The sequence below is a fragment of the Tiliqua scincoides genome, chromosome 2 (assembly GCF_035046505.1).
Source record: "Tiliqua scincoides isolate rTilSci1 chromosome 2, rTilSci1.hap2, whole genome shotgun sequence".
Taxonomy (NCBI): Eukaryota; Metazoa; Chordata; class Lepidosauria; order Squamata; family Scincidae; genus Tiliqua; species Tiliqua scincoides.
The window spans coordinates 249,238,150-249,266,003 of record NC_089822.1 but is presented as its reverse complement, the minus strand read 5'-3'; the positions used below and the strand labels follow the sequence as shown (position 1 = coordinate 249,266,003).

Sequence of the window (27,854 nt, the reverse complement as noted above, 5' to 3'; positions counted from 1 at the left end):
GTTACAGCAACATGAACACCAACACCCCGGTCTCCAATCACTCCCCCTCCCCCCCCAATTTTTTTTAAAAATACACAGACTTGCATGAGCTACATTTTTAACTTTATTACTTCTAATCAACCACAAAGAAATCAGAGCTTAGAAATCTTTTCTCTAAGTGGGTCAGGGGAGGGGACCCTAAACAGAAAGACATTGGCTTTGGGTACAAACAAAGAAGGGGGAGGGGAGAAAAAATGAAGCACATTGCGGTAAACAGATGTCCCCCAAGCAACAAAGTAAATAAATCTCTGAAGGGAAAAAGGACTGAACAGTGGAGGGGGCTGGTTGGGAAGTACAGGCCATGACAGGAAGAAGACTAGGATACAGCAGTACAAGCGGTGGGCCTCACACTAGGACATCCAGGGATTGTGGCACTCTGCCTACTTGCTGTGGGGCAAGAGGGCAGAGTTTAACCCCTAGTGTGCAGCATGTTTTCAGCAGCGTGGAGGTCTCTTCCAAGTCCAGTGAGGCTTCGCTCAGTCTCTTTGTGGACATTCCTGGAGCTGAGATGTGATGGGGTGGTGGTGGTGAAGAAGGGATTGACTCCTTCAGTCTGTCCTCCTCAATGGGATTCTGAGGTAGGTGTTGCAGAGGAAGGATGACAGAGAGGTGCAGCAGCAAGGAATCAAGCCAAAGCCTCAGCAATAAGCAAAAGGCAATCATCCCCGTCTCAATTAGCCTCACATGCTTAGAATCAGGGCACCTGCTGGAGCCCATCAGAGCAGTTTTGTTTGGGCAACTGGTTACCAAATTCTGAAGCACAGAGTGGCCTGCTGTCCTCTGCTGCAGGAGTCTTATCAGTAGTCATAACTCGCTTGTCCTTGCACAGAAGATTTCCCCACTGTGGAGCTGCTCAAAGTTTCCAGTAAGGTTTCACCTCCATCTCCATCCAAACCTCAGTCATACTGTCTTGCAGCAGTGAATCCCACAGGTTATCCTTGCCCTGTGAGATGGCCATTTCTTCCCCTCCCTTTAACAGACTTCTGCTCCCCTATCTAACCTGCCCTTTGGACCCAAACCCTGCTTCTTCCTCCCCCAACATCTGATCACTCCACGCAATTCCTGTTGTGCCAGGTACATGTCCCTAGTCACATTCTCTTCCCTTCCTTTAAAGCACAAACCCTGTAACAGGATCGGAAAACTATGAGGTGCCTGGGCTTCTGGAAATGTGATGCAGCCACTTAGTAATCTGAACAGTTTGAGACAAGCTGGTGCCTTAAGACTCGACGCTGCCTCTCAAAAACAAAAGATATACAAACCATCAGCCTTGGGTATGCAGCCTATGAACTTCAGCATTCTTCTATACCCTCTCCGTCACCATATCCTATCCCAGTAAGCTTATAAAAGTTGTGCCCCAATCCCAAAAGTAAATCCTTTATAGTTTTCCACCCCTCAATAGATGACTTCTTGGCCCCCCTCTTCACTAATCCCAGGTGGCTTTTCCCAACCTGTCCTCTTTCTTCAGGAAGATCTCCTCTTCCAAAATAAAAGCCTGTGTCCAAACTGAGAAGAACTTCCAAGGCATAAGACCACCACAAAGACCACCCCGCTGACCACCCCATAAGCCCAATACTCCTCCAGTTTCCACAGAAGGGCCAATTGTCTCCAATTGCTCAGTTTTTCTAGTTCCTGGGGAGAAAGTCTCTGGAGGATGTCTTTCCTCCAAACCCACTTGGCAAATAGGAATTGAGCAGCTGGAATTCCAAGCGCATAGAGAAAACCTGAGAGGAGCTTCTCATCCATGTATCAGTTGCTAATGAAGCCGCAGAGTCCATCTTGCCAATGCTGTAGCTTGACCTAGGCAGTCACATCTCTGATATTCAGGTACTAAAGCACCAGCAACTCACATGAGAGAAAACCTGAGAGGAGCTTCTCATCCATGTATCAGTTGCTAATGAAGCCGCAGAGTCCATCTTGCCAATGCTGTAGCTTGATCTAGGCAGTCACATCTCTGATATTCAGGTACTAAAGCACCAGCAACTCACATGAGACTCACTAAATGCAATTGCCTGACCCCCACACAGGGCACTCTCTTCATGGCATCTCATGAAAAGGACTTCTTTCAAGTTGAATGCATCAATAAAGCTTTTCCTCCATATTCGAGAGGCTTACAGTTTTGCTTTTTCTCTCATGTGGATTCCCTAGTAAAAGTCTGAGTCCACCTCGGTCAGGCGTTTAAGGTCTGAAGGTCAGTCCTCGGCATTTGTTAAAGCTTTGTTATCTCGAGTCCAAAATTATAAGGGGCTATGGGCGAGCGGATCTGTGTGTTTCTGATGTGTAATTATAGGGATAAACAGTAAAGCTATTCCCTCAGATCGGGGTATATTTATATACAGTGTCAAATCAATGCAAATAGGATGCCCACATGAATTCTCTAGAGACACTAAAGCAGAATCAAATTCCCAATGCACATGGTCACTATATCTTTTTTTTTTTTTACCTTGACAGGTTTTCTTTCAAAGTCTAATGTCAGCCACACCTTACCCTCAAGGCATTTGGATGATTTCTATTGGATGTTTTCTGAAAGATTCCTCAACCATGAGCCGATTATCTGTTGCTGTTGCAAGAGAGTTGGACTAGCACTGAAGTTCCCCCATCATCAGAAGATATAGGAGGAGCTCCTCTTGTGCAGATTCTAGATTGTTTCATACAGGATGAGACATTCCCTTGCACTTCTGGCCCGGTCAGGTGCCTTTTATGGGCTCTCCTTGACGTGACACCTCTGATGCTTCAACAGATTGGCCCGCCTAGTAAAGCCTTTTCCACAGCTGGAGCACCTGTAGGGCTTGCCCCCCATGTGGGTCCGCTGGTGGATGAGGAGCTCCAGGGTGGTACCAAAGCAGCGTCCACACTCGCTGCACTTGTAGGGCCTCTTCCCCAGGTGGGTGCGCTGATGCTTGAAGAGTTGGGAAGTCTGGCTAAAGTGCTCAGGGCAATCAGGGCATTTGTAGGGTTTCTCCCCTGTGTGGATTCTCTGATGCCTCTCCAGGTGGGAGCTCCAAGCAAAGCTTTTCCCGCAGTACTGGCACTTGTGGTTCTTCTCCATGGCATGGCCCCTCTGGTGGGCCAGGAAAGCAGAACTGTCCCCGAAGCGCTTGTCACAGTCCCCGCATTTGTAGGGCCGGGCATGAGAGTGAGTCTTGTTGTGTTGTAGGAGGTGGACTTTCTGGGCAAACTTCTCCCCACAGGTGGGGCAGGGGAAAGGGCGCTCCCCAGTGTGCACCCGACGATGGCGCTCCAGGTGAGAGGCCCACACAAATCCTTTGCCACACTCCTCGCAGAGGTGGGTGCGCTCGCGGCGGTGCCCCCGCTGGTGCCGCATCAGGGTTTGCCTGCTGCGGTAAACCTTCCCGCAGTCCTCGCAGCCCAAGTGGGTCTTCTTGTGTTCTTCCAGCTCAGAAATCTGAGCATAGCTCCTCCAACAGGCTGGGCAGTTGTAAGGCCGCTCGCCCATGTGGTTGCGCCGGTGCTTGGCCAGGTGTGCACTCTGGCTGTAGGACTCCCCACACTCAGGGCACTTGAAAGGTCGCTCTCCAGTGTGGACTCGCCGGTGTCGCTCCAGGTGAGAAGCCCAGATGAAGCACTTCCCACAGTCGGTGCACTTGTGGGGCTTCTCAGCAGTGTGGCCTTTTTGGTGGTTCTCCAAGGCTGTGCTCAGGGCAAAACGCTTCCCACATTCCTGGCACTTGAAGGGCTTCTCAATTAGCTGGGAGCAGCGGTGCTGCAAGAGGTGGAAGTTCTGGCTGTAAGCTTCCCCGCAATTGAGGCATTTAAAGGGCTTCTCGCCAGTGTGCATTCTCCGGTGGCGCTCCAGGTGTGAGCTCCAGATGAAGCTCTTCCCACAGTCTGTGCACTGGAAGGGCTTCTCCCGCGCAGCATTGGCTTCGCTCTTCTGCCGGCCCTTGCTGACAATGTGCAGGCTCCTGGTGCAGTCCGAGCAACGGCTCTCCAGGCTCTTCTTCAGGGCATGCCCACGCTGGGTGGCTTTGTCCTGCTTCTTCACCATCATCTGAGGGATTTTGGGCATCTTCGGCATCTTGGGAATCTTGGGCATCTTCGGCATCTTGGGCATCTTCGGCATCTTGGGAGTTGCACGGTGCACCAAGGTCCTCACCTTAGGGATGCCTTGGGATGTGCCTGGGCGCAGCTCCTCCGGGCCTTCCTCCTCCTCTTCATCATCTTCCTCCTCGTCGATATTGTGGCTGTTCAGCAATTTGTCAGCAGCTGAGAAGAAACACAACACATCTTGTGTCAAGGATAGAAAAGTGTAGGGAAAGGGACCATACTTCTTTTCCTCCCTATTGTGCCTTGTCTTTAACCTTTGTCTTGTGCTTTAGGATTATAATCTAAGAGGGCACATTTGCATTTAGAGCCAATGTAGCAAAGTGGTTTCAGCTGTTAGACTAGGAGCCCAATCCTATGCGTGTCTACTCAAAAGTAAGTCCCAATATGGCTAATGGGACTTACTCTCAGGTAAAAGAGGACTGGATTGCAGCCTAGAAGAAGAACTGGTTTCCAATTCCTATTCACCCATTTAAGCTTCGACTGAGACTGTAGGACTCAGACTAAGCTAAGGTTTATTTATTGTGAGGATTAAGCATATAAAGCGAAAACCTGTATGCCATACTGAGCTCCTTGGGGGAAGGGTGGGATAAACATGAAACAAAGAAATACTTCCGTTTTTGTACAGCAACAGCAATTTTTGAGCACCTTCAATATTAATGCTGGATGAGAAGTGACAAAACCAGCAGAAGCTCTCAGAAATAGGTAGTGCTGTGCTGAAGCAGATAAGAGGGCCACCTATTTCCAAGGGTTGCTGGCTGCCTTGCATCCACAGGTCCAGAGGCCAGGTCCACCCTGTCCAGAGGCACCAAATCTCTTCCTGTGTGCTTTGCCCCTTGCTGAAAGATAGTGGTCTGGAGTGTACTCAAACTGCCTTCCCTTGAGCCAAGAATAAGAACAAAGAACTGAATAAGAACAAAGTCCTTCCCATTCTTTCATCTCCATCAAGGAGCACAGTACACGACAGAGGAAAAAATGAAAAGGTAAAGTGTCTGAGATCCTGTGGTCAGTCAAGGGAGGAGTGGGAACCAGTGGCGTAGCTAAGGAGGTGCAGGGGGTAGCAGTTGCGCTGGGCATCAAGCTGTTGGGGGGCAACAAGCTGAGCTTGACACTAGTGACCAAAATTGTGAAAATCTTGGCATGTATGAATAAAACCATAATGTTATATATCATTGGAAAGGTAATTTAATGCAGAATGCAATGAAACAAACAGCACTGGAATATCTGTTTTCTATCAAAAGTTATGACCAATTAACCAGAAAATGAAAACACAACTGCCTCGTGGAACAAAAAATGGGTTTGCTTAACTCCAAACTGACCGATGAGACTTTTTGTTCTGAGTGCCAATGAGATGCTATTATGATACAGCATGGAACCAATAACTTTTTATTTATTTACTTAATTAAATTTGATTTTGTCATGCAGTGGGGGCTACAAAATGTTGTTTGACCCCAGGTTGTAGATAGATGCCTTAGCTATGCCACTAACTAGGGGGAGGCAGCAGAGCAAGTGGGTGGTGAGCTACTGGGGGGAGTAGGTGGGTGCCTCCCAATTTTCACTTTTTAAAAAGCCTGGGTGTGATATCACTTTCGGTTGTGACATCAATTCCAGGGCAACATTTTGAGCTTGGCACCAGGCTACACAATCATTAGCTACACCACTGATGGGAACTGGAAAGAGGAAAGGCTGGGTGCAGAATAGCCAGAAAGCGATCCTGAAGCCAACTCGTGTTCCAGCAGGGTAGTGTGGTTTAAGGTATTGCAAAACACCATGTGGTACCAGGACACTACTGTAAACTGCAACTATTGTTGGCAGTGACGCCGTTGCTCATCTGGCTCCCCTAGTACTGGTTAAAGTTAGTGTGGGGGATGGGCAGGGAGGAGGATTGGGGCCATCAGGAGGTTGTCAGGGAGGGCAGTTACCAGTGGCAAAGTTGCCACCAATATCCTATGAACCCCACCCAGCCTTGCCATACCCCCTTGGGTCCACTCAGACTTGCACCAGCCAAACAGTTGGCACAGATCTGAGTAGACCCAATGGACAAAAGTTCCCACACTTCAAGGAGGTCTCCTGATCACCCTTCCCACCATAGGATGCAACATGCACTTCTAAGCTGCAACATAGGATTAGAGCAGGGGTGTCCAAACATTTTGGTAGGAGGGCCACATCATCTCTCTGACACTGTGTCGGGGGCCAGGAAAAAAAAGAATTTTACATTTAAAATTTGAATAAATTTACATAAATGAATTTATTAGAGATGGAACATATGAATGAATGAAGGTCTTGCAGTAGCTAAAGGCCTTCCACAAAGCAAGGCCAGCCTTTCCTTTGCTGCCACTGCTGCATCACAGACATGAAACAGCAAGTAGTGGAGGGAGCCCTCATCCCACAGCTCAGGTGAGGGGTTGAACAGTCGTCCTCATGCTGAGAGCAGTTGCATCAACCCAGCATGGGCTCCAGCAAGTCTCTGGAGGGCCAGAAGCTCATTGGACACTGGGGGCTCCACGAGGGCCAGATTGGGAGCCCCCAAGGGCCACAAGTGGCCCCCAGGCCAGGGTTTGAGTACCCCTGGATTAGAGCATCAATCCAACAAACATCCTAAGGACCTAATTTTACAGCACCAATGCAGCCCCAAGGTAAGGGAACAAACATTCCCTTACCTTGAGGAGGCCTCTGTGACTGCTTCTCAACCACAGGATGCAGCGTGAGCCCCAGCTGATACATGCAGTTGGCACAGCTGTATCAGCACTGGTAAGTTGGATGGGATGGGGCCCTCAATCAGATTCAAATCTATTTACAGCACAAGCCTCAACAGGTCTACTCAGAAGTAAGCCTCAATGACATATGTATAGAAAATATAGAAACATTTCCAGTAAGTTTCACTTCCAAATTTTCCAGGAAACTCAGATTTCTGGAGGCGATCTTGACCAGAGAGAAGACAGCTAATGACAAGAAGAAGATGGTGGAAGAAATCACGCTAGCATGCTTCAAAAAGACAAGTCTAGAGGAGCTGAGAAGGGACCCTTCTCAAGACAGGAAGCAGGGTGAAGGCAGGACATGTGTTGGGATGAGGCATTCACAAGGGGATAGGGGGTAGGAAGAGTACTACACAGAAGGGAGAGACTGAGAAGAAAAACAAGCAACTGCCTTTTAAACAAATATGATAGAAAACTCTCACCCCTTTCATAGAATGAATAAATTAATGAATGACACTAACCTGGGCTGGTGGGGGGACTGAAAGCAAGAGAGCCTTCAGTAGCAAGTCTCCTCTTGCCTGCTGCCTCCTCTAGCTGCATCTAGTTAACTTTACTTACCTTTTCCTCATAAGGAGGGAGGAGGGGAAAGAGGAGGGCAATTTATGTGCTAAATGACCTCTTTGGTGGGTGGGGTTTTTTGTAAAGCACCCTCTGGGGCACATGAAAAGCCAGGGAATTGAAAGATCTTATCACAAGCCTGAAGAAAAACAGATTACCCACACTTGATAAGGACAGATGGCTTTTTCATGCACATGGAAACTGCTTTTTCCAAAGCCCCACCCTCTTGATACAGAAGAAAACCTAAACCTCTCTGTGGGACCAAGTGAGAAATTATGAACTCTGAACTGGAGACTAGCTTCAGAGCTTTCAAACTGCCCGCCTCATGGAAAAGGAAGACCTGCCACCAAAATTCTGCAGAAAGGAGCCCTGGTGAGACTTGGGATTTAGTGTTCACAGAAGAGAGAGTTATTCTGCTTGGATAACTGAAAAGATCTGATGTTATTTGACAAATTCTTGTTGGAAAGAAAACCTAGATGGATTATCCAGCAATAGCAGCTGATACTTAGAAGGCTAAACTGAAGAGCTCAACTTCATAGTCCTGCTGCAGAAACATCATGTCTTAATTGTTTTCAGGTGCTTTGAACCTGCTGATTATAATGGCTTTTTTTTTTAATTGAAAGAAATTACAAAGAAAAAACTTTTCAGCCTTTTCAGAAGTGAGCAAACTTGTCTAAGAGGTAAGTGGTTTAAGGTACAGATCATTAAATGTACAGAGAAGTTTCTTTGAGGTAACTGATTTTTTTTGGTTGTAAAAACAAACTTATAACGCTTTGTCCTATTTGCTAAACCAGCAGGTTGTTTCATAAACTCAATTTTTCTAGCTCTCATCTTAGAAATTTCCTTTTAAGTGTACAGTACATATTAAAGTTCTAGTCTAGGTTTGAGTTTTCATACTAAGTGACTATTTTAAATCATGGAGTTAAGGTTATATGTGATGAGCAAAGTAAACTGTATGACACATCTATGTAAAAAACATTGCTGATGTTTTTTTAAAAAGCCAAAAATACCTTAATGCTTCAGGAATGTTTGTTCAGAGTTACTGCTAACAAGGCAACAACTAGATAATAGCAAATTTTAAGTGGTTCTCACTTCACCTATCAAGTGGATAACATTTAGCTCAAGTTAAATATTTCAATCACATTTTTAAAATCACTGGAACTAAGGCTACAATCCTATACATGCTTTCCTGGGAGTGTCCCAGTGAATGCAATGGAGCTTACTTTAGAGCAGATACATAGATTGCTCTCTTAGATTGCTCTCTTAAAATGCTTAACTATGATTAGATTGTACTTGCTTTCCTTTTTACCTTATTTGGGAAGAATTGACATCTGAATGTTATTGGGCTCCTTTCATAAACACTGGATTTTTCTACTGTGTGTGAATTCCAGTTTCTATATGCATCCCTCACCAAGTTGAGAGTATGCAGTTCTGCTGTTTCCAAAGGGTCTTACAAGGGTGCAGAAGTTCCTTACTACACATGTTGCTCTAAGGCAGGCGTGGCCAACCTTTCAATTTAAGGGCTCTTTAGCAATTATGTAGAAGAGGGAATTTCAGGAGGTGCAGTTTATCTCACAGATGACAAGCTGCACCTGCTGAAATTCCTGCCTCTACACAACTGTTAAAGGCCCAGGAGTGCTAAAGTTGAAATGCTGGCCATCCTTGCTCTAAGGCAGTATTCCTCACTGGTGGTACTTCAGGTGGTATCTGGTGGTACTCTCAGGACCCTGGACACCTGCTGCCTAGCAGTGAGACCAGCAACAGAACAAACAGCAGTAGAAGGTTCAGCTCCGTAGGCAGAGCTCCAGTCCACACTTTTTGCATGTTCAAAAAACCCCTCCAGTCTGTTCTGAGCTTCTCACTGATGTTTGTAGTGTCACATCTTGAACTTCCTGTGGAACTTCCAATAGGTGGGCCATGCAAAGTAGTATGGTGGGGTAGAAATGCTGATTTAAGGCAAATGCAGCCTCAGGGGCTTGGGCAATTGAGGAATTTTGCATGCAAATAGGTTTGTAAGATGATGAGGAGATTCTCTCCTAGGCGGCACAATCCATTTAATGACATACCTTCCCTGCCCAACTTGGCATTCTACCTTTCAAAAAAGCCAGACAAATGGTTCAGGGTGAGGACACAAAGCTTGGTATTTCCCCTCTTCTGTCCTAAAAGCCTTCCCTAGGACATTTTTAATAAGCAGTGCAATCACTGTGCTCCTCGTGACAATGAGAGAGAGAGTACGCGCAAATGAGCACAAGCACAAGCTGAAGTTTCCCAAATCTATGTACCTGGAGGTTACAAAATCCTCAACAATCTAAATCCTCAACAATCTTAGAAATCTTAGAAATCTTAGAAATTAGAATTTCTAATTAGAAATTAGAAATTAGAACACAAAGCCACCTAGCATAGCATGTGTGATTCCCCAGAGGGACTGGGCACGTTTTGGGACTTGAAGCTTGCCCAATATGTTTTGGAGCTGCTTGGACTGTGGCCTATTCAAAATAGGTATCTGAAGGTGGAGTGTTGGGTACAATGTTTCCTGTCAGAATGATAGATAAGCTAGATTAGTCCGAGCAGGACTGGAAAAAGAAAAATTCTTGCCATACAGGCACCTGGGTGCCTAGAAACATGATGCTGACACAGACGCATTGGAAAAGCTTCTTCAAACTTTAGCTCCACTGGTTCCTAAGGATTTTAAATACATTTTTCAGGGGCCCTTAACTATTGTGTTTAAATTTCCAGACTTCACAATAGGCATCATATTACAGACCCTGACAAGTCCCAAAGGAATTTTGAGGTGGATGATTTTTCTCTTCAGATCTGTAGGGTATGCCTAAAGCAGGGGTAGGCAAACCCTGGCTCTGGGGCCATTTGCAGCACCCAGGGACCACCAATCCAGTCCACAGGGAGCCCCCAGTCTCCAATGAGCCTCTGGCCCGTTGGAGCCCACCTTGGCCCATGACTACCGGTTGTGACCACCAGGCACAAGCTGCAGGTTGAGTTAGAGTAAGATCTTTTATAGTCTCCATGTGTTTTCTGCTTTACCCTGGGCATTATTTTAACCCCCCATCCACTGCCTCTGAACAATTTCTGTCTTCATGTGCTTCTGGATGGGTCTGTATGTTTTCACTGTGCAAACAGTTCACAGTCCTCATGGGATTCTACATGCCTGTATTATAGTTCTCACGTGTTTTATAAATCAGCTCAATAAAACTCATTCATTCACATATAAGTTCTGTCTCTAATGTATTTATTTATGTTCATTTATTCAAATTTGAAATGTAAATTCTTTTTTTTTCCAGCCCCCAACACAGAAATGATATGGCCGTCCTGCCAAAAAGTTTGCCCACCCCTGGTCTAAAGGAAGGATAAAACCTTGGGTAGACATCTGACAACCAGGGCATAAAGTGGCAATCTTATGCCCACGTGTTCCATTGGACACAATGGGACTTTTAGTAGACATGCATAAGTTTTGAACTGTAAGTTTTATAGGATGCCATTTTGTATTTTGGCACCCTATAAAACTTACAGCACAATCTTAAACATGTCTACTCAGAAGTCCTATTGTGTCCAATGGGGCTTATTCCCAGGTACATGGGCATAAGATTGCCACCTTATGCCAAGCTGCCAGAGCTCTACCCAGGATTTTACCCTTCCTTTAGTAACAGGTACCCTAACAGGTACCCTAACAGGATCTGAAGAGAAATCTTAACCACATCAAAATTTTAATGGGACTTATGGTCAGGGACTAGACCAGCCATTTTCAACCACTGTGTCGGCACACTGGTGTGCTGCGAATGGTCCCCAGGTGTGCCACGGGCGTTTAGTAAAGGGTCATTTATTAATAGGACCATTGGGACATATGAGCCCCCCACCAACAGCATCGTGTGCCTTGTCAATTGTCAAAAACTGATGGTGCGCCTTGACAATTTTAGTACCTTGTCAGTGTGCCATAAGACGAAAAAGGTTGAAAATCACTGGACTAGACTGTCAAGCAACAGTGAGAATTCATGGGAGTTTAGGGACAAGAGTATATCATCCATGAGCAAGACATTCCTAGCTGACAGCTCACCTCTGCTAGGAATTCACTAGGTAGCCTTGGCAAAGCCACCATCTCAGCCCATCCCCTGTACAGGGATAACAAATACTCCCATACCTTGCAGAGAGGTTCTTTGAGAATATATGTGAATCCCTTTGCAAAATAAATGTGTAGTAATAGGCCCAAAGTCAAATCCACACCCAAAGTCAAATCCACCAGTAGTAATAGGTCCCCTGCTGAGTTAAAGGGGGTGACTGTGTCAACCTCGTTCTATGCTGGTTTTGCTCAAAAAAGCCCCATGCAAGGTGAAATGAGGTTGACACCTTCCCTAAATTCTTGCTTAGAGGGGCATGCACTCCCTTTCTGCACATCAGGAAAACAACCCCCCTCCATAGTGCTCTTGATGGGGGATTCGACATGCTGCTTCCTTTCTCCAGTGCAAAGTAAAAGACCCCATAACACTTCCCAAAGTATGTAACTGACTACAGTTTAGGGGCAGGGAGAGATTTTCATCCACCACTGTCTAGTGCCTCTTTACTGAACTTCACACAGACAAACTCCACTGAACATTAAGTAGAAAGAAAATAGAATTGAGTTCCTTTGGGGAGAAAGGCGGGATAAAAATAAAGTTATTATTATTATTTATTTTAGAAATGAATCCATACCAAGAGACATCAATGTCTCGTAGCTCTCCTGCATGACATCCCGATACAGGGCCCTCTGGCGCTGGTCCAGGTACACCCAAGGCTCCATGACAGAACTGGGGTCTTCTCAGAGGCTCACCAGCACCTATAAACAACAACAAAACCCTATTCAATATCTGCTTTTTCATTGGAGGACACAGCCAAGAGGGTCCATCTCTAACTATTCATGGGTTTCCAACATACATTATAGCTGATCAGAATTCATCTAAAAAGAGCCATGGACACTGGAAGGAGAAGCTAGTACCTGAAACTTTATTGCAGCTTATGCCTTCTTATTAGAATTCCAAGAACTCCCAAGAATTCCACTAACAAAAATACATCATGGAATTTTCTAGCCCTCATAGTTGTGAGCTAAATTTAAATATGTATCAGCAAAATGAGAAACAAACTGCTCACTTCTGCTATGCAGAAAATGATTCTGCTTCAGTGTTTATACAGGGTGACCCCCCCCCCCCAAAAACAGAACCCACAAATCTTTGAATAAAACTGTTAATTTTAATTTTTCTTTTTTCTTTCAGGGTATACAAGTCGACTTTGTGCATGAAATATTGGAACAATAATCTTCCCCAATATGTCTTGGTCAACCAAGGAAAAGACATTTTGAAATTTACTGGACCTTTGCAGGATTTAATAAAATTTTTATGGGTTCTGGTTTTTTTGGGTCACCCTGTACCTACCTTAGGAGAAAGGCTACAGCATTTGGGACAGACAAAATAAAATCTTTCTTTACCCAGCATGTGATTGGTCTGTGGAACTCTTTGCCACAGGATGTGGTGATGGCATCTGGCCAAAGGGGATTGTTCAAATTTCTTGAGGAAAAGTCCACCACAGGTTACAAGCCATGATGGGTGTGTGCAACTTCCTGATTTTAGAAGTAGGCTATCTCAGAATGCCAGATGCAAGGTCCCACACCAGAATACAGGTCTCATATTGTCTTGTGTGCTCTCTGAGGCATCTGGTGGGCCACTGTGAGATACAGAAGTAGGACTAGATGGTCCTTTGGTCTGATCCAGCAGGGCTCATGTTCTAATCCAGATAAATCTCAGGTCACAAGTCATGATGCCTGTATGCAACCTCTGGGTTTAGAGGTGGTCAATCTCCAAATGCCAGATGCAAAGGAGTGGCCATAGGAAACAGGTAGTCTGTTCCCTTGGGTGCTCCCTGAGGGCCCAATCCCATCCAACTTTCCAGCACTGGTGCAGCCGCAATGCAAACCCAAGGTATGAGGAGACCTCTGTGACTGCCTCCCCAACACAGGAAGCAGTGCATACTCCATTGGCACAGCAGCACCAGCACTGGAAAATTGGATAGGATTGGGCCCTGAGGCATCTGGTGAACCACATACAGGAAGCTGGATTAGATGGGCCCTTGGCATGATCCAGTAGGGCACTTCTTATATTCTAAATTGTACCCACCCACAAGCAGTTGTCTTAATTTACTTAAGACAAGGACATTAACTGAAAATTTTGAAGATTTTCACATGCCTTGGAACATTAAAAAGGTCAGGTTATTTTTCTTTTCTGATTATCTCAGATTACTGGATATCTGGAGAACCTGATCAAGGGCTTCTGCATTGGATTTAGTATATAGTTTTGCAATCTCTGCAGGTATGCAAAGTTTATTCCCTGCCTTCTCAGCAAGTAGTGTTCAGGTCAACACAAAAGTTATACCGTGTTTCCCTGAAAATAAGACACTGTACTATATATATACTATACTATATACTATACTATATATACTATATATATAGTATACTATACTATATATATACTATACTATATATAGTATACTATATATATATATAGTATAGTATCTATAGTATATATAGTATATATATACTATATATATAGTATATACTATATATATATACTATATATATATATATATATATACTATAGTATATATATATATTTACTCAGAAAAACACACTAGGTCTTATTTTTGGGGTCTTATTAATTTTTTTTAATGTACAACAATCCACAGTCATTCATGTACAAAAATATTCCTTCAGCACCCAGGAGGATGCCTATCTACCTACTCAGAATTTAGTCCCTTTATAGTTAATGGGACTTACTCCCTGGAAGGTGTGGAGAGGGTGTTCCCTAATTGCCCAGGAGGATCCCTGCCTGCCTATTCAGAAGTCAGTCCCTTTATAGTTAATGGGACTTACTCCCTGGAAGATGTGGAGAGGGTGTTCCCTAATTGCCCAGGAGGATCCCTGCCTAATCAGAAGTCAGTCCCTTTATAGTTAATGGGACTTACTTCCTGGAACATGTGGAGAGCCTCAGAGCCCAGTAGGCAGGGTTGCCTCACTTGCTGCTTCTGGCCTCAGCATCCTCTGCCCAAGGCAGCACAGCAGGTGCTTTGCCCCACCCAAGGACCCCTCCTGGCCCTGATCACAACTAATTTCAGCAATTCTCAAAAAAAAACACTAGGTCTTATTTTCAGGGAAACACAGTATATATATATATATACACCAAACTACATTTTGACTGGTCAAGACAAATATCAAAATATGAAAGGTACTTCTGAAATAAATAGCTGAAAATTGGCAAATATAGTCCAATATACCCCCAACTGCCAGAAATGTACAAAAATAGCTTTTCACTTGAACACCCAAAGTTGTTATCTAAATGTGTTGCACAAATACTCTGTCCAACAGCATTCACCACTCCAAATCTGTAAGAGCTGCCAGTCTACCCTCCACCCTTGGCAGTGGCAGGCTTCAGGGGATATCAAAAGACAGCAAGGCATTCACAAAAAATGTTTTTTGCATATCTTATGCATACTTTTCTGAGAGTAGGTCCCACTGAACTCAATGGGATTCCTGAGTGGACATGTATAGGATTGAGCTGTCAAATGATGAAGAGGTCACTACAGCTACCTATGTTTAATTTAAACCAGCTGATTAAAGAAAAAACTGCATCAAGGAACAACAGCACCTGGTACTTCCAGTTCAGAGAGAACACAGCTGGGGCAGACTTCTCTACCTGAGATTTAGCAGAGCTGAGGTCTGTCAGAGCAGGCAATACTGGTCTAGATGGGGAAAAAAATGGCCTCTACTGAAATGATGCTGATAACTTTTATGGTTTGGGGCACTCAGAAGTTATTCTGTAGTGTCAGTGCTGGGCTAGTGCAGGAACTCATGACAGTACAGCTGCCACTTCCACAGAAGGCTTTGACTGGAGATGGTGAGAGGTGGGTGGCAAAGGCAGCCTGAGGGACTGACATGTCTACAGGAAAAAGGACACACATCTACCCCACTGACCCTGAGGCAATACTGCTATTGTAATGGTAATACTGACCCAAGTACCAAAGGTCAATGCTGAAGTGCTTGTAAAACACCAGCAATTTGTATACATATCTGTGCTGGATAAGAACATAAGAACAGCCCCACTGGATCAGGCCATAGGCCCATCTAGTCAAGCTTCCTGTATCTCACGGGGGGGGGGGGCGGCCCACCAAATGCCCCAGGGAACACACCAGATAACAAGAGACCTCATCCTGGTGCCCTCCCTTGCATCTGGCATTCTGACATAACCCATTTCTAAAATCAGGAGGTTGCGCATACACATCATGGCTTGTACCCTGTAATGGATTTTTCCTCCAGAAACTTGTCCAATCCCTTTTTAAAGGCGTCCAGGCCAGATGCCATCACCACATCCTGTGGCAAGGAGTTCCACAGACCAACCACACGCTGTGTAAAGAAATATTGTCTGTTCTAAATATTGTCTGTTCAAAATATTGTCTCTTGTCTGTTCTAACTCTCCCAACACTCAATTTTAGTGGATGTCCCCTGGTTCTGGTGTTATGTGAGAGTGTAAAGAGCATCTCCCTCTCCACTCTGTCCATCCCCTGCATAATTCTGGTTTCATTAACATTCTGGATAATGACTGGTTTCCAGGCTGCTGGATTTGATAAAACAGGCTTTCTAGCTCTTTAAGGATGTTTACAATACAAGCTTAAACTAATTTAACAAGGACTCCTCCTTTGCCTGCACGACACTTGGGAATTGTGGTTCCATGAGTGGGGCAGAGAGGAAAAAAGCTTGCACACTGAATGTCAAGGCATGGGCTTGAGAATACATGATGTAGCCACCTTCCTAGGTAAGCAGGTCTAGGTCTGCCCAGTGCCTGGATGGGAGACTGTGCAGGAACCCCAAGTTATGCCACCTGAGTTCCATGATGGAAGTAAGACAGGATCATCAATGTAATAAAGACAGTGACCATTGGTACCAAATGGTAAACTCGCTTCAATATGGCAACTGCTTACACTCTCTGCTGCTCTTTTCCATTAATAATGATCTTTTAAATCCTTGCTTATGTGAATCAGCTGGGGAGGTTGCTTGCTTACATGAATCAGCTGTGTGCTCTTTAGCACTGGAGGCAGGACTAAGTAACTGTGACTGTGTCATTTAAAAAAATAAATAGGGAAATGACCATGACAGTGTCCTTGTCCCAGGATTTCCCAGTACAACCTGAAGTCTCTCTTGTGTCCAGCAGAGGCTAGTCTAATGCAGTCTGTATAATCTTTCTGAACTCTGTCTGAAGACTCTTTACTTTGCAGTTTTCCCATTATGCCCAATTTTGCCTCTTCCCTTCTTTATTCAACACTGGTGCAAGGGAGGGCACCAGGATGCAGGTCTCTTGTTATCAGGTGTGCTCCCTGGGGCATTTGGTGGGCCGCTGTGAGATACAGGAAGCTGGACTAGATGGGCCTATGGCCTGATCCAGTGGGGCTGTTCTTATGTTCTTAACACCCAGTTTGAAGAAAAGTTTTGGAGACTTTCACATAACTCTCGACATTCTGGGGAGCACTGAAACAACACAGCTATTTCTGACTCATTACAGTACTTTATTTGATCCCTGCCAATTGATTGACAACCTTCTTTTATTTGCAGTCCTGGGCAGGCACCAGTATTGGAATTGCAGAAGATAATGTGAGGAGATAGAATGTAGTGTCTGCAGTGGCCCTTTGCTCTGGTGAATCTGGAAGACATGGAGTTAAAGCCTGGATTTTCAGCAGTGGGTGTGCTGCATAGCTGCAGCCATAAAAAGTAACAAAGTAGCATCTGGAGGTTGGAGAGTGTGGGTAGTAGAAGAGCTTGGAGGAAGGAAGGAGAGAGAACTAAACTGAGGGACACATGTACTGGCAGACTGACTGAAAGACTAATGAATTGGTTAATGGACTGACTGCCTGGCAAAATAGTGGAACAGATACTCCTGAAGACTAGTGTGTGCCTGCTGCTTGGAGAACTGGGAGGAGGGACCCTGCAGCCCCACAGGCAAGCTATCAACTATTCACTTTCCTGCTGGTGCTGGGGTTTAGCAGTAGCAGAGTTGTGGCCTCTGCAGACGCGTGTGGCCTCTGGGAACCAAGTGCCTCGGGAACTAAGTGCCAGGTAAGGCACAAGAGTTTAGCATCTGGGCGAGGAGAAGGCAAGGAGACCTCTGAGTTTTGGAGAAGGAGAGGAGGAGGAGCAGGAGGAGGAGGTAAGTGTACTCATTCTAACGCTTTGTCTTTCTAACTCCCTGTCTTCTAACCTTAACCTTACCTTTAAAGCAACCTTAAATCAAAATTGAAAGTTAGCACCTAAGGGAGGTACATAGGTCTACTCTGAGTAGGAGCAGAGTCCTACTCGTGAGTAAGAGCAGAGTCCTACTCGTGAGTAAGAGCCCAAGGGTCAGGCATTTAAATCAAAGTTGAAAGTTAGCTGCACCTAAGGTAGCACCTAATCAAAGGAAGGGAGGAGGATAAAGTGGAAAGCAGGTTTTTCTACTTGTTTAAATTAAACCTATACTTAACCCAGGTTAAACTTAATCTAAGTTAGAACATAACCTAAACAGGTCAGTAAATTGGGACACAGGATCTAGAGAGCAATAAATAAACAAACCCAAATAAAAATTAGCTTGAGGTATCCAGTGTACAGTTTTTAAAAGGACCCCTAAATAAAACAATAACAACAACAACAACAAAAAAGCTATCAGACAGCAGTCAGACAGCCAGCAGCAGGGTGGGGGCTATCTAGTGTTCTGCATCGAGTGCCACATGTATGATTATATGCCTCTGGGGCATAAGTCATGGGTGTCTCCTCGGTGCAAGGAGCTCCAGGCTCTCAGGGAACGCGTCCGCTCCCTTGAAGCCTTGGTGGCCGACCTGGAGAAGCGCAGGCAGCCAGAGGAGGACCGTGGGGAGACTTCCGGGGACGATCAGGCTTCGTCCCAACCTCAGGTGTGCAGCTCCTCGGCTGCCCGGGTGGGAAGTCTCGGGACTGGAGGACGTCATCCTGGAGAGGAGGGAAACAATCCCCTAGGGGGAACCCCTTCTCCAGGGGATGGGCCCGTATCCGAGCGCACTCGGGATACTCCTCGGCGGGAGGGGGGTCGGGGGCTTCTTGTAGTGGGGGATTCGATTATTAGAAACATAGAGAGGGGGGTTTGCAACGGATGTGAGGACCGCATGGTGACTTGCCTGCCTGGTGCGAAGGTTGCGGACATCACTTCTCGTCTAGACAGGCTAGTAGACAGTGCTGGGGGAGAGGTAGCGGCTGTGGTGCATGTCGGCTGTGGTGCATGTCGGGAGGTCCTGGAGGCCAAATTTAGGCTTTTAGGCAGGAAGCTGAAAGCCAGGACCTCAAAGGTAGCGTTCTCTGAAGTGCTACCTGTTCCACGCGCAGGGCCAGCTAGGCAGGCGGAGATCAGGGGTCTCAATGCGTGGATGAGACGGTGGTGTAGGGAGGAGGGGTTTAGATTCGTTAGGCACTGGGGAACGTTTTGGGACAAGCGGGGCCTGTACAAGAGGGACGGGCTCCATTTGAACCAGAATGGAACCAGACTGCTGGCGCATAACATTAAAAAGGTGGCAGAGCAGCTTTTAAACTGATCCCTGGGGGAAGGCCGACAGGAGCCGAGGGGCATCCGGTTCGGGACTCCTCATCCCTATGGGATGAGGATGGGGAGGTTAGAGAACCACAAGACAAAGACAAAGTAGGAGAAGAAATTGGGAAAGGTAGGGTGATGGGATGTGATAGACGGTTTGGCACAATGAGAGGATGTGGGGACAAAGGAGCAAATAAGCAGCCCATCCTGGGGCATTCCGTGTATAAATGCTTTTATGCGAATGCCCGAAGTCTACGAGCAAAGGTGGGAGAACTGGAATGTCTGGTGACAAGGGAAAATATTGACATAGTGGGCATAACGGAAACCTGGTGGAATGCAGAGAATCAGTGGGATACCGCAATCCCGGGCTATAAACTCTTCAGGAGGGACAGGCAGGGGCATGTTGGAGGTGGGGTGGCCCTTTATGTTAAGGAAGGGATAGAATCCAGCAAAGTAGAGATTGAAGGTGGGTCCGACTCCACCGTAGAATCTCTGTGGGTTAAATTACCAGGCTTGTGCAGCGATGTAATACTGGGGGCGTGCTATCGTCCTCCAGACCAGAAATCGGATGGGGACCTTGAAATGAGGAAACAGATCAGGGAGGTGACAAGGAGGGACAGGGTTGTAATCATGGGGGACTTCAATTATCCTCATATTGACTGGGTCAATTTGTGTTCTGGTCACGATAAGGAAACCTGATTTCTTGACGTGCTAAATGACTGTGGCTTAGATCAGCTAGTCACGGAGCCCACCAGAGGACAGGTGACTCTCGATTTAATATTGTGCGGTACGCAGGACCTGGTTAGAGATGTAAACGTTACTGAGCCATTGGGGAACAGTGATCATGCTGCGATCCGTTTTGACGTGCACGTTGGGGGAAGAATACCAGGCAAATCTCTAACAAAACCCCTTGACTTCCAACGGGCGGACTTCCCTCAAATGAGGAGGCTGGTTAGAAGGAGGTTGAAAGGGAGGGTAAAAAGAGTCCAATCTCTCCAGAGTGCATGGAGGCTGCTTAAAACAACAGTAATAGAGGTCCAGCAGAGGTGTATACCGCAAAGAAAGAAGGGTTCCACTAAATCCAGGAGGGTGCCCACATGGCTAACCAGCCAAGTTAGAGAGGCTGTGAAGGGCAAGGAAGCTTCCTTCCGTAAATGGAAGTCTTGCCCTAATGAGGAGAATAAAAAGGAACATAAACTGTGGCAAAAGAAATGTAAGAAGGTGATACTGGAGGCCAAGAGAGACTATGAGGAACGCATGGCCAGCAACATTAAGGGGAATAATAAAAGCTTCTTCAAATATGTTAGAAGCAGGAAACCCGCCACAGAAGCGGTTGGCCCTCTGGATGGTGAGGGAGGGAAAGGGGAGATAAAAGGAGACTTAGAGATGGCAGAGAAATTAAATGAGTTCTTTGCATCTGTCTTCACGGCAGAAGACCTCGGGCAGATACTGCTGCCCGAACGGCCCCTCCTAACCGAGGAGTTAAGTCAGATAGAGGTTAAAAGAGAAGATGTTTCAGACCTCATTGATAAATTAAAGATCAATAAGTCACTGGGCCCTGATGGCATCCACCCAAGGGTTATTAAGGAATTGAAGAATGAAGTTGCAGATCTCTTGACTAAGGTATGCAACTTGTCCCTCAAAACGGCCACGGTGCCAGAAAATTGGAGGATAGCAAATGTCACGCCTATTTTTAAAAAGGGAAAGAGGGGGGACCCGGGAAACTATAGGCCAGTCAGCCTAACATCCATACCGGGTAAAATGGTGGAATGCCTCATCAAAGATAGGATCTCAAAACACATAGATGAACAGGCCTTGCTGAGGGAGAGTCAGCATGGCTTCTGTAAGGGTAAGTCTTACCTCACGAACCTTATAGAATTCTTTGAAAAGGTCAACAGGCATGTGGATGCCGGAGAACCCGTGGACATTATATATCTGGACTTTCAGAAGGCGTTTGACACGGTCCCTCACCAAAGGCTACTGAAAAAACTCCACAATCAGGGAATTAGAGGACAGGTCCTCTCGTGGATTGAGAACTGGTTGGAGGCCAGGAAGCAGAGAGTGGGTGTCAATGGGCAATTTTCACAATGGAGAGAGGTGAAAAGCGGTGCGCCCCAAGGATCTGTCCTGGGACCGGTGCTTTTCAACCTCTTCATAAATGACCTGGAGACAGGGCTGAGCAGTGAGGTGGCTAAGTTTGCAGATGACACCAAACTTTTCCGTGTGGTAAAGACCAGAAGTGATTGTGAGGAGCTCCAGAAGGATCTCTCCAGACTGGCAGAATGGGCAGCAAAATGGCAGATGCGCTTCAATGTCAGTAAGTGTAAAGTCATGCACATTGGGGCAAAAAATCAAAACTTTAGATATAGGCTGATGGGTTCTGAGCTGTCTGTGACAGATCAGGAGAGAGATCTTGGGGTGGTGGTGGACAGGTCGATGAAAGTGTCAACCCAATGTGCGGCGGCAGTGAAGAAGGCCAATTCTATGCTTGGCATCATTAGGAAGGGTATTGAGAACAAAACGGCTAGTATTATAATGCCGTTGTACAAATCGATGGTAAGGCCACACCTGGAGTATTGTGTCCAGTTCTGGTCGCCGCATCTCAAAAAAGATGGAAATGGAAATAGTGGAAATGGAAAAGGTGCAAAAGAGAGCGACTAAGATGATTACGGGGCTGGGGCAACTTCCTTATGAGGAAAGGCTACAGCGTTTGGGCCTCTTCAGCCTAGAAAAGAGACGCTTGAGGGGGGACATGATTGAGACATACAAAATTATGCAGGGAATGGACAGAGTGGATAGGGAGATGCTCTTTACACTCTCACATAATACCAGAACCAGGGGACATCCACTAAAATTGAGTGTTGGGCGGGTTAGGACAGACAAAAGAAAATATTTCTTTACACAGCATGTGGTCGGTCTGTGGGTGGTGCTGGCGTCTAACCTAGACGCCTTTAAAAGGGGATTGGATGAGTTTCTGGAGGAAAAATCCATTATGGGGTACAAGCCATGATGTGTATGCGCAACCTCCTGATTTTAGAAATGGGTTAAGTCAGAATGCCAGATGTAGGGGAGGGCACCAGGATGAGGTCTCTTGTTATCTGGTGTGCTCCCTGGGGCATTTGGTGGGCCGCTGTGAGATACAGGAAGCTGGACTAGATGGGCCTGTGGCCTGATCCAGTGGGGCTGTTCTTATGTTCTTAGAGTTACTTGGGACTAATTAGCTTAAAGTGGGTATAAGTTCTCTAGAACTCGAAAAGCGAAATTAGTACAACAGCACCAGAATTACAAAGACTATTAATTTTCTAGGATATGCCATTATTTAGCTTCACTGCATCACTGAGCAGAGTTCTGAAGTTGAAATCTTCCACTTCCAAGTCCACCATTTAATTTGCTGTAACAGACTGGTATTGCACATTAAGGAGCTAGTATGGTGTAGAGCAGTGTTTCTCAAACTGTGGGTTTGCCTCTTTGCAGAACCAATTTCAGGTGGGTCCCCATTCATTTCAATATTTTATTTTTAATATATTAGACATGATGTTATATGGTATATGACTACATTTGGGGAAATGTTACAGCTCTGTACTTTTAACAGGCTACTCTATATATGCTTTCAACAATGATAGTAAATGGGACTTACTCCTAGGTAAGTGTGGGTAGGGTTGCAGCCTAGGATTGTTAAAAATTTTCCTGCTTGCTGACCTCACTTCCAATCATGACATCACTTCCTGTTGGTCCTGATAGATTTGCATTCTAAAAAGTGGATCCCAGTGCTAAAGGTTTGAGAACCACCGATGTAGAGGATAGAGGGCTGGATTTAGGTTTGAAGCCTTACTCAGCCACAAAGCTAAAACACTTATTCTGGGACTACTGCAAAGATGAAGTGATGGGCTGACCTGGTATACTACTCTCAGCTCTTTGAAGGAAAGCTAGGGCAAAAAGTAATGGCTGTATATGAAGGAGTGAGTTTTACCCTCCAAAAGCCTTAATCTTTTGAAGCAAATCTGTAAGGTAGCATCATGCTAACTTTGATGTCATGGATACAAAATGGAGGAAAGGAAAATGAATGAGAACATAGCCTGAGATAGCTAGAGAGCCACCCAACCCAGCTCTTTCAATGCATGCCTGTTTGCAGAGCTGTAACACGTATTGGCAGGTTCTTTCATAACCTGTATAGTCAGCCAGGCAAGGGATGACACTACAGGGTGTGACCAGTTACTCTTTAATACCTTCATTTTCAAGATTGGTTTTTGTTTTTTTTTAAAAAGGAATATTTGTAGCTCATTAAAGAAGTACAAATCTTCCTGCTACTTGGCTAGAGAGAAGCCTCCTATCCTCAACCCTTCCCCACCATCAGCCCAAAGACTTTTTGGCTATTGAGGGAGAAAGTCCATATAATGTTTTCATTTCATGCAGTACAAATATAACTTAAGAAAAATAACCCAGCAGTTTTGTGTCATTTGAAAGGCTAACAAATAGCACCTGGTGGAGGTTAGAATTCACCCCTTTATATATTGCATAAGCTTTCATGGACTAGAACCCACTTGGGGATCAATCTATTAAATTTTAAGGTTCCATTAGCCCTCTTTATAATGACTTTTCTACAAGAGATTAACACAGGGGTGTCAAACTCATTTTAAATATAGTGGGTTGAATGCCATTCATGGCACCTGTTGTGGGCTGGAAGTGACATCACTAAGTAGGAAGTAACATTGTTAGCAAATGATGGCCTGAAATAAGTCCTTTGTTCTCATACAGAAGCTCATTAGCTGCAAATGATAGAAGAAAAAATGTGTAAATCTTGTTTATAATTTCAAGATACGAGAGAGAGTCCAATTATCACACTGGGAGAGCCCAATTATAATGGGGGTTGGAGAAATTGCCTTCAGGGGCCACATTTGGCCTGTGGGCCTTATGTTTGACACCCCTGGATTAAAATGTTTACTTCTCTGGAAGGATGATTTGCCATCCATCAGGCCCAAAACCTGCTTGGTCCTCCTGATGCCCTGCTTTCCCCACCCATCATGTCATGTTGCTTCATGACTGGATCTTTTAATGATATTTAAAAAAAAAAATCACTTGGCATCTGTGCACCATGGCTACTTATTTATATCAGCAGGAGGCAAACCGAAGGACTTTAAAATATCATCACAAGGTTCTTTTCTCTCCACTTGCTATGACAGAGCATCACATTTACCAAGGCTTATTTGGGTGCACTTGAATCAATTCAGCAATATTTTGGATTTTTTCATTACTGATATTAGATTGCTTTATTGATACTGTAAGTTGCTTTCAGCAGATAGTGATAGGCTCCTCAATAAAATCAAGGAGGGGGAAAAACTCACAGTTCTTAACTCCAAAAAGTACAAATACCAGGAAAGGAGAAGATATAAATGAAGTGTGATGAAATTACTAGTGGAGATTCACCTTGAAATTGAAAAATGGTAGGCATTTATTCCCCAGGGGGGAAAATCCACAATAAAGAGAGCTGATCTAGTTATCTGACCGGAACATACCACCCTCCCTGTTAATAAGCTACCACAAACAATGACTATGTTTACTGGGCTGGGGCACCTCTCTTATGAGGAAAGGCTACAGTTTGGGACTCTTTTGTCTAGAACAGGGGTCTCCAAACTTTTTGGTCAGAGGGCAGCATCAAATATCTGGTGTGGTGCGGAGGGCCGGAAAAAAAATCTAAATATAAAATTTAATAAATACATTAGAGATGGAACTTAGATGAGTGAATAAATGAATAAATGGGCTCATTCATTCAACCTCTCTGGCCCTCAGAACACCTTCCAGACACAATTGGAGCACAGTTCTGGTCATGTTCAGTTGAGCGGGAGAGAGGCTTTCAGGGGACAAGAGGTTGGCCACGGGCCAGAAAGAGGCTTGCTGCGGGCCGCATCTGGCCCCTGGGCCTGAGTTTAGAGACCCCTGGTCTAGAACAGTGGTTCTCAAACTTTTAGCACTAGAACCTACTTTTTAGAATAAGGATCTGTCAGAAGCAATTTCATGACCAGAAGTGACATCATCTACCAGGAAAATTTTTAACAATCCTAGGCTGCAATCCCACCCACACTTACCCAGGCGTAAGTCTCATTTAATATTATTATTAAAAGCATATGCATAGTAGCTTGTTAAAAATACAGGTCTGTAATTTCCCCCATTCCCCTGGGGGCTGGGGATAAGAATAGGCCCTCAGTTTGGCTGTACTTGTAGTAAGAGGCGACTAAACAGCCACTGGGTAGATGGGACTCGTCAGCCTGGGAAGGCAGCTCATCTGAGAGAAGGAAAACTCTGATCCCAAACCTCCACTGCCTTGTGGCTACATCCAGTTATGGAAAAGGCTTCAGGAGTCAACCTCGAGGCAAAATCCGGAGCCGGAGTCCCTGAGGCAGTTCATGGCTGAACACAGTCACCTTCTGGCAACTCCTGTGACGCCGCTGGAACCAACTGTATTGGCCACTGCCTTTCCATTGGACCATTTCAGCGACGTGGAGAGGGGGGATTTGCTGCATGGGTAATAGCCTATCCTCAATACCTACTTTACCCAGGCTTCGCGCACTAGAGAGGACACTCTGTTCCAGAACCACCATTCAGAGCGTGACACCATAGTCTTCCGAGACTGAAGGATGCCAACAATTTCCCCCAAATGCAGTCACATACCATGGTAGCATCAAGTCAAAGGTATTGAAGTATTCAATCACCATACAGATGGTGTCAATGCTTCCTCTTTGCTTTTTCCAGTGTCTGCAAGCAACATCCCATCCGATGTGCACATCTGAGGGTATCTTCATTTCAAGTATTGAAATGAATGGAGACCCAACTGGAACTGGTGGGTCTTGACCCACAGTTTGAGAAACACTGGTCTAGAAAAAAGGTGCCTGAGGGGGAATATGATTGACACATAAAAAATTATGCAGGGGTGGATTGAGGGATGTTCTTTTCCCTCTCACACAACACCAGAACCAGGGGCCAGCCACTAAAACTTAGTGTTGGGAGACTTGAAACAGACAAAATAAAGTATTTCTTTGCCCAAGTAAAGAAAGTATTTCTTTACCCAAGAAATACTTGGGTGTGTCTGTGTGTGTGTATGTGTGTGTGAGTGAGAGAGAGAGAGAGAGTGAGAGTGCATGCGATTGTATGCGTGGCTTGTTTGTGTAGCTGTGTGCGAGTGAGAGTGTGTGTATGTGTTAGTGGTGTGTGTGTGTATCTTATTTGAGTGTGTAAGAGTGTGTGTCTTATTTGTGTGTGAGTGTCTGTGGTGTGTGTGTGAGTGAGAGAGAGTGTGTGGCTTGTGTGTGTGTGAGTGAGAGAGAGTGTGTGGCTTGTGTGTGTGTGAGTGTGTAGAGATGTGTGTGTGGTGTGTGTGTGACTGAGTGAGAGAGAGAGAGTATGTGTGTGTGTGTGTGGCTTGTGTGTGTGTCTGTCTTGTTTGTGTGTGAGTGTGTCTGTGGTGTGGGAGTGAGTGAGAGGGAGCTTGTGTGTGTGAGTGAGAGTGTGTGTGTTGTTTGTGTGAGTGTGTGTGTCTTTGTGTTGAGAGAGCGTGTGGCTTGTGTGTGTGTGGCAGATGCATGAGAGAGAGAGAGTGTGGGTGGCAGCTGCGTGAGTATGTGTGTCTTGTTTGTGTGTGAGTGAGTGTGTGCGGCTTGTGTGTGGCAGACGTGTGTGTGAGAGAGAGAGAGAGTGTGTGTGTGGGTGGCAGATGTGTGAGAGTGTGTGTCTTGTTCCTGTGTGAGTGAGAGTGTGCGGCTTGTGTGTGTGGCAGATGCGCGTGAGAGAGAGAGAGTGTGTGTGTGTGTTTGTGAGAGAGAGAAAGTGTGTGGGTGCGAAGGGAACAGGAACTGCCCCGCGGCCTGTGCCCGAGGAGGGAGCCCGGTGACCTCTCGGAGGGAGAAGATGCCGCCCTGCCTTCCGCACGGCGCCTTCTCCTCTCCCCTCCCCTCCCCCCAGGAGCCGCCTGCCTGCTCCAGCCGAGGCGCCCCTCCCCCGCCGCGGCCCACCTCCGCCGGGCGGGGGTGCGGAGGCCCCCGGGCGGGCCCGCGCGCCGCCCCCTCACCTCACTCGGCCCGCGGTGCGCCAGCGGCTCCCGGGGAGGCGCCCCTCTCCCTCTCCCTCTCTCTCTCCTGAGGAGCAGCAGCAACGGCGGCCTCGGCGGCGCCCTCAGCCTGGTCCGGATGTGCGGCGGCCTCGGAAACTCCGCCTCGCTCGGCGCAGGGAGGGCAGCCGGCCCTGCTCCGGCCGCGGACGGGAGCCCCCTGGCGGCACCGCCCGGGAAGGCGCGGGCAAAATGCCGGCCCGGCTTCTGGGGGAGCCTCCGCGCCCGGCCAGGCTGCTCCCTCCCGGGCGAGGCCGCGCTTCGCAGCCCACTCCCAGCCGTGTCTACTCCGAAGCAAGGCCCGTCCCAGTCCATGGGGCTTACTCCCATGAAAGGGGATAGGGCCGCAGCCCAATCCTAGGCGGGTCTACTCAGAAGTAAGGCCCATTATAGTGCATGGGGCTTACCCTCGGGAAAGTGCATAGTATTGCACCCTGGCAGCTCAATCCTAGGCAGGTCTACTCAGAAGTAAGTCCCGTTGAGTCCAATGGGGCTTGCTCCCAGGAAAATGTGGGTAGGATTGCTGCCTTACAGCCCAGTCCTCTCCACGCTTTCCTGGGAGTAAGCCCCATTGACTGCAATGGGACTTACTTCTGAGTAGACATGGTTAGGATTGGGCTCTCCTTCTCCAGCATTGACTTGCCTAGTGCAGTCCTGGGCATGTGTCTGTTCCAAGAAACAACACAGCCCAATCCTAGGCAGGTCTACTCAGAGGTAAGTCCCATTGTG

At 46.3% G+C, this 27,854-nt stretch overlaps 1 protein-coding gene across 1 annotated transcript; it reads right to left on the bottom strand.

Annotated features, from left to right (window-relative positions):
* Positions 1 to 80: 80 nt before the first annotated feature.
* LOC136641871 (zinc finger protein CKR1-like) lies at positions 81 to 27,203 on the bottom strand. Its single transcript, XM_066617959.1, has 3 exons — positions 27,087 to 27,203; positions 12,114 to 12,237; positions 81 to 4,263 (listed from the first exon to the last, which is right to left on the bottom strand). The coding sequence occupies exons 2-3, from the start codon at positions 12,199 to 12,201 to the stop codon at positions 2,735 to 2,737; spliced, it is 1,617 nt and encodes a 538-aa protein (XP_066474056.1). The 5' UTR covers positions 12,202 to 12,237; positions 27,087 to 27,203; the 3' UTR covers positions 81 to 2,734.
* Between the last annotated feature and the right edge of the window lie 651 nt (positions 27,204 to 27,854).

Coding starts and splice junctions, on each gene's coding strand:
- LOC136641871 (XM_066617959.1), bottom strand. CDS start 12,201: ATGGAGCCTTGGGTGTACCTGGACCAGCGCCAGAGGGCCCTGTATCGG. Junction 4,264..12,113: donor CGAGACATTGATGTCTCTTG/GTATGGATTCAT, acceptor GTTTCTTCTCAG/CTGCTGACAAATTGCTGAAC.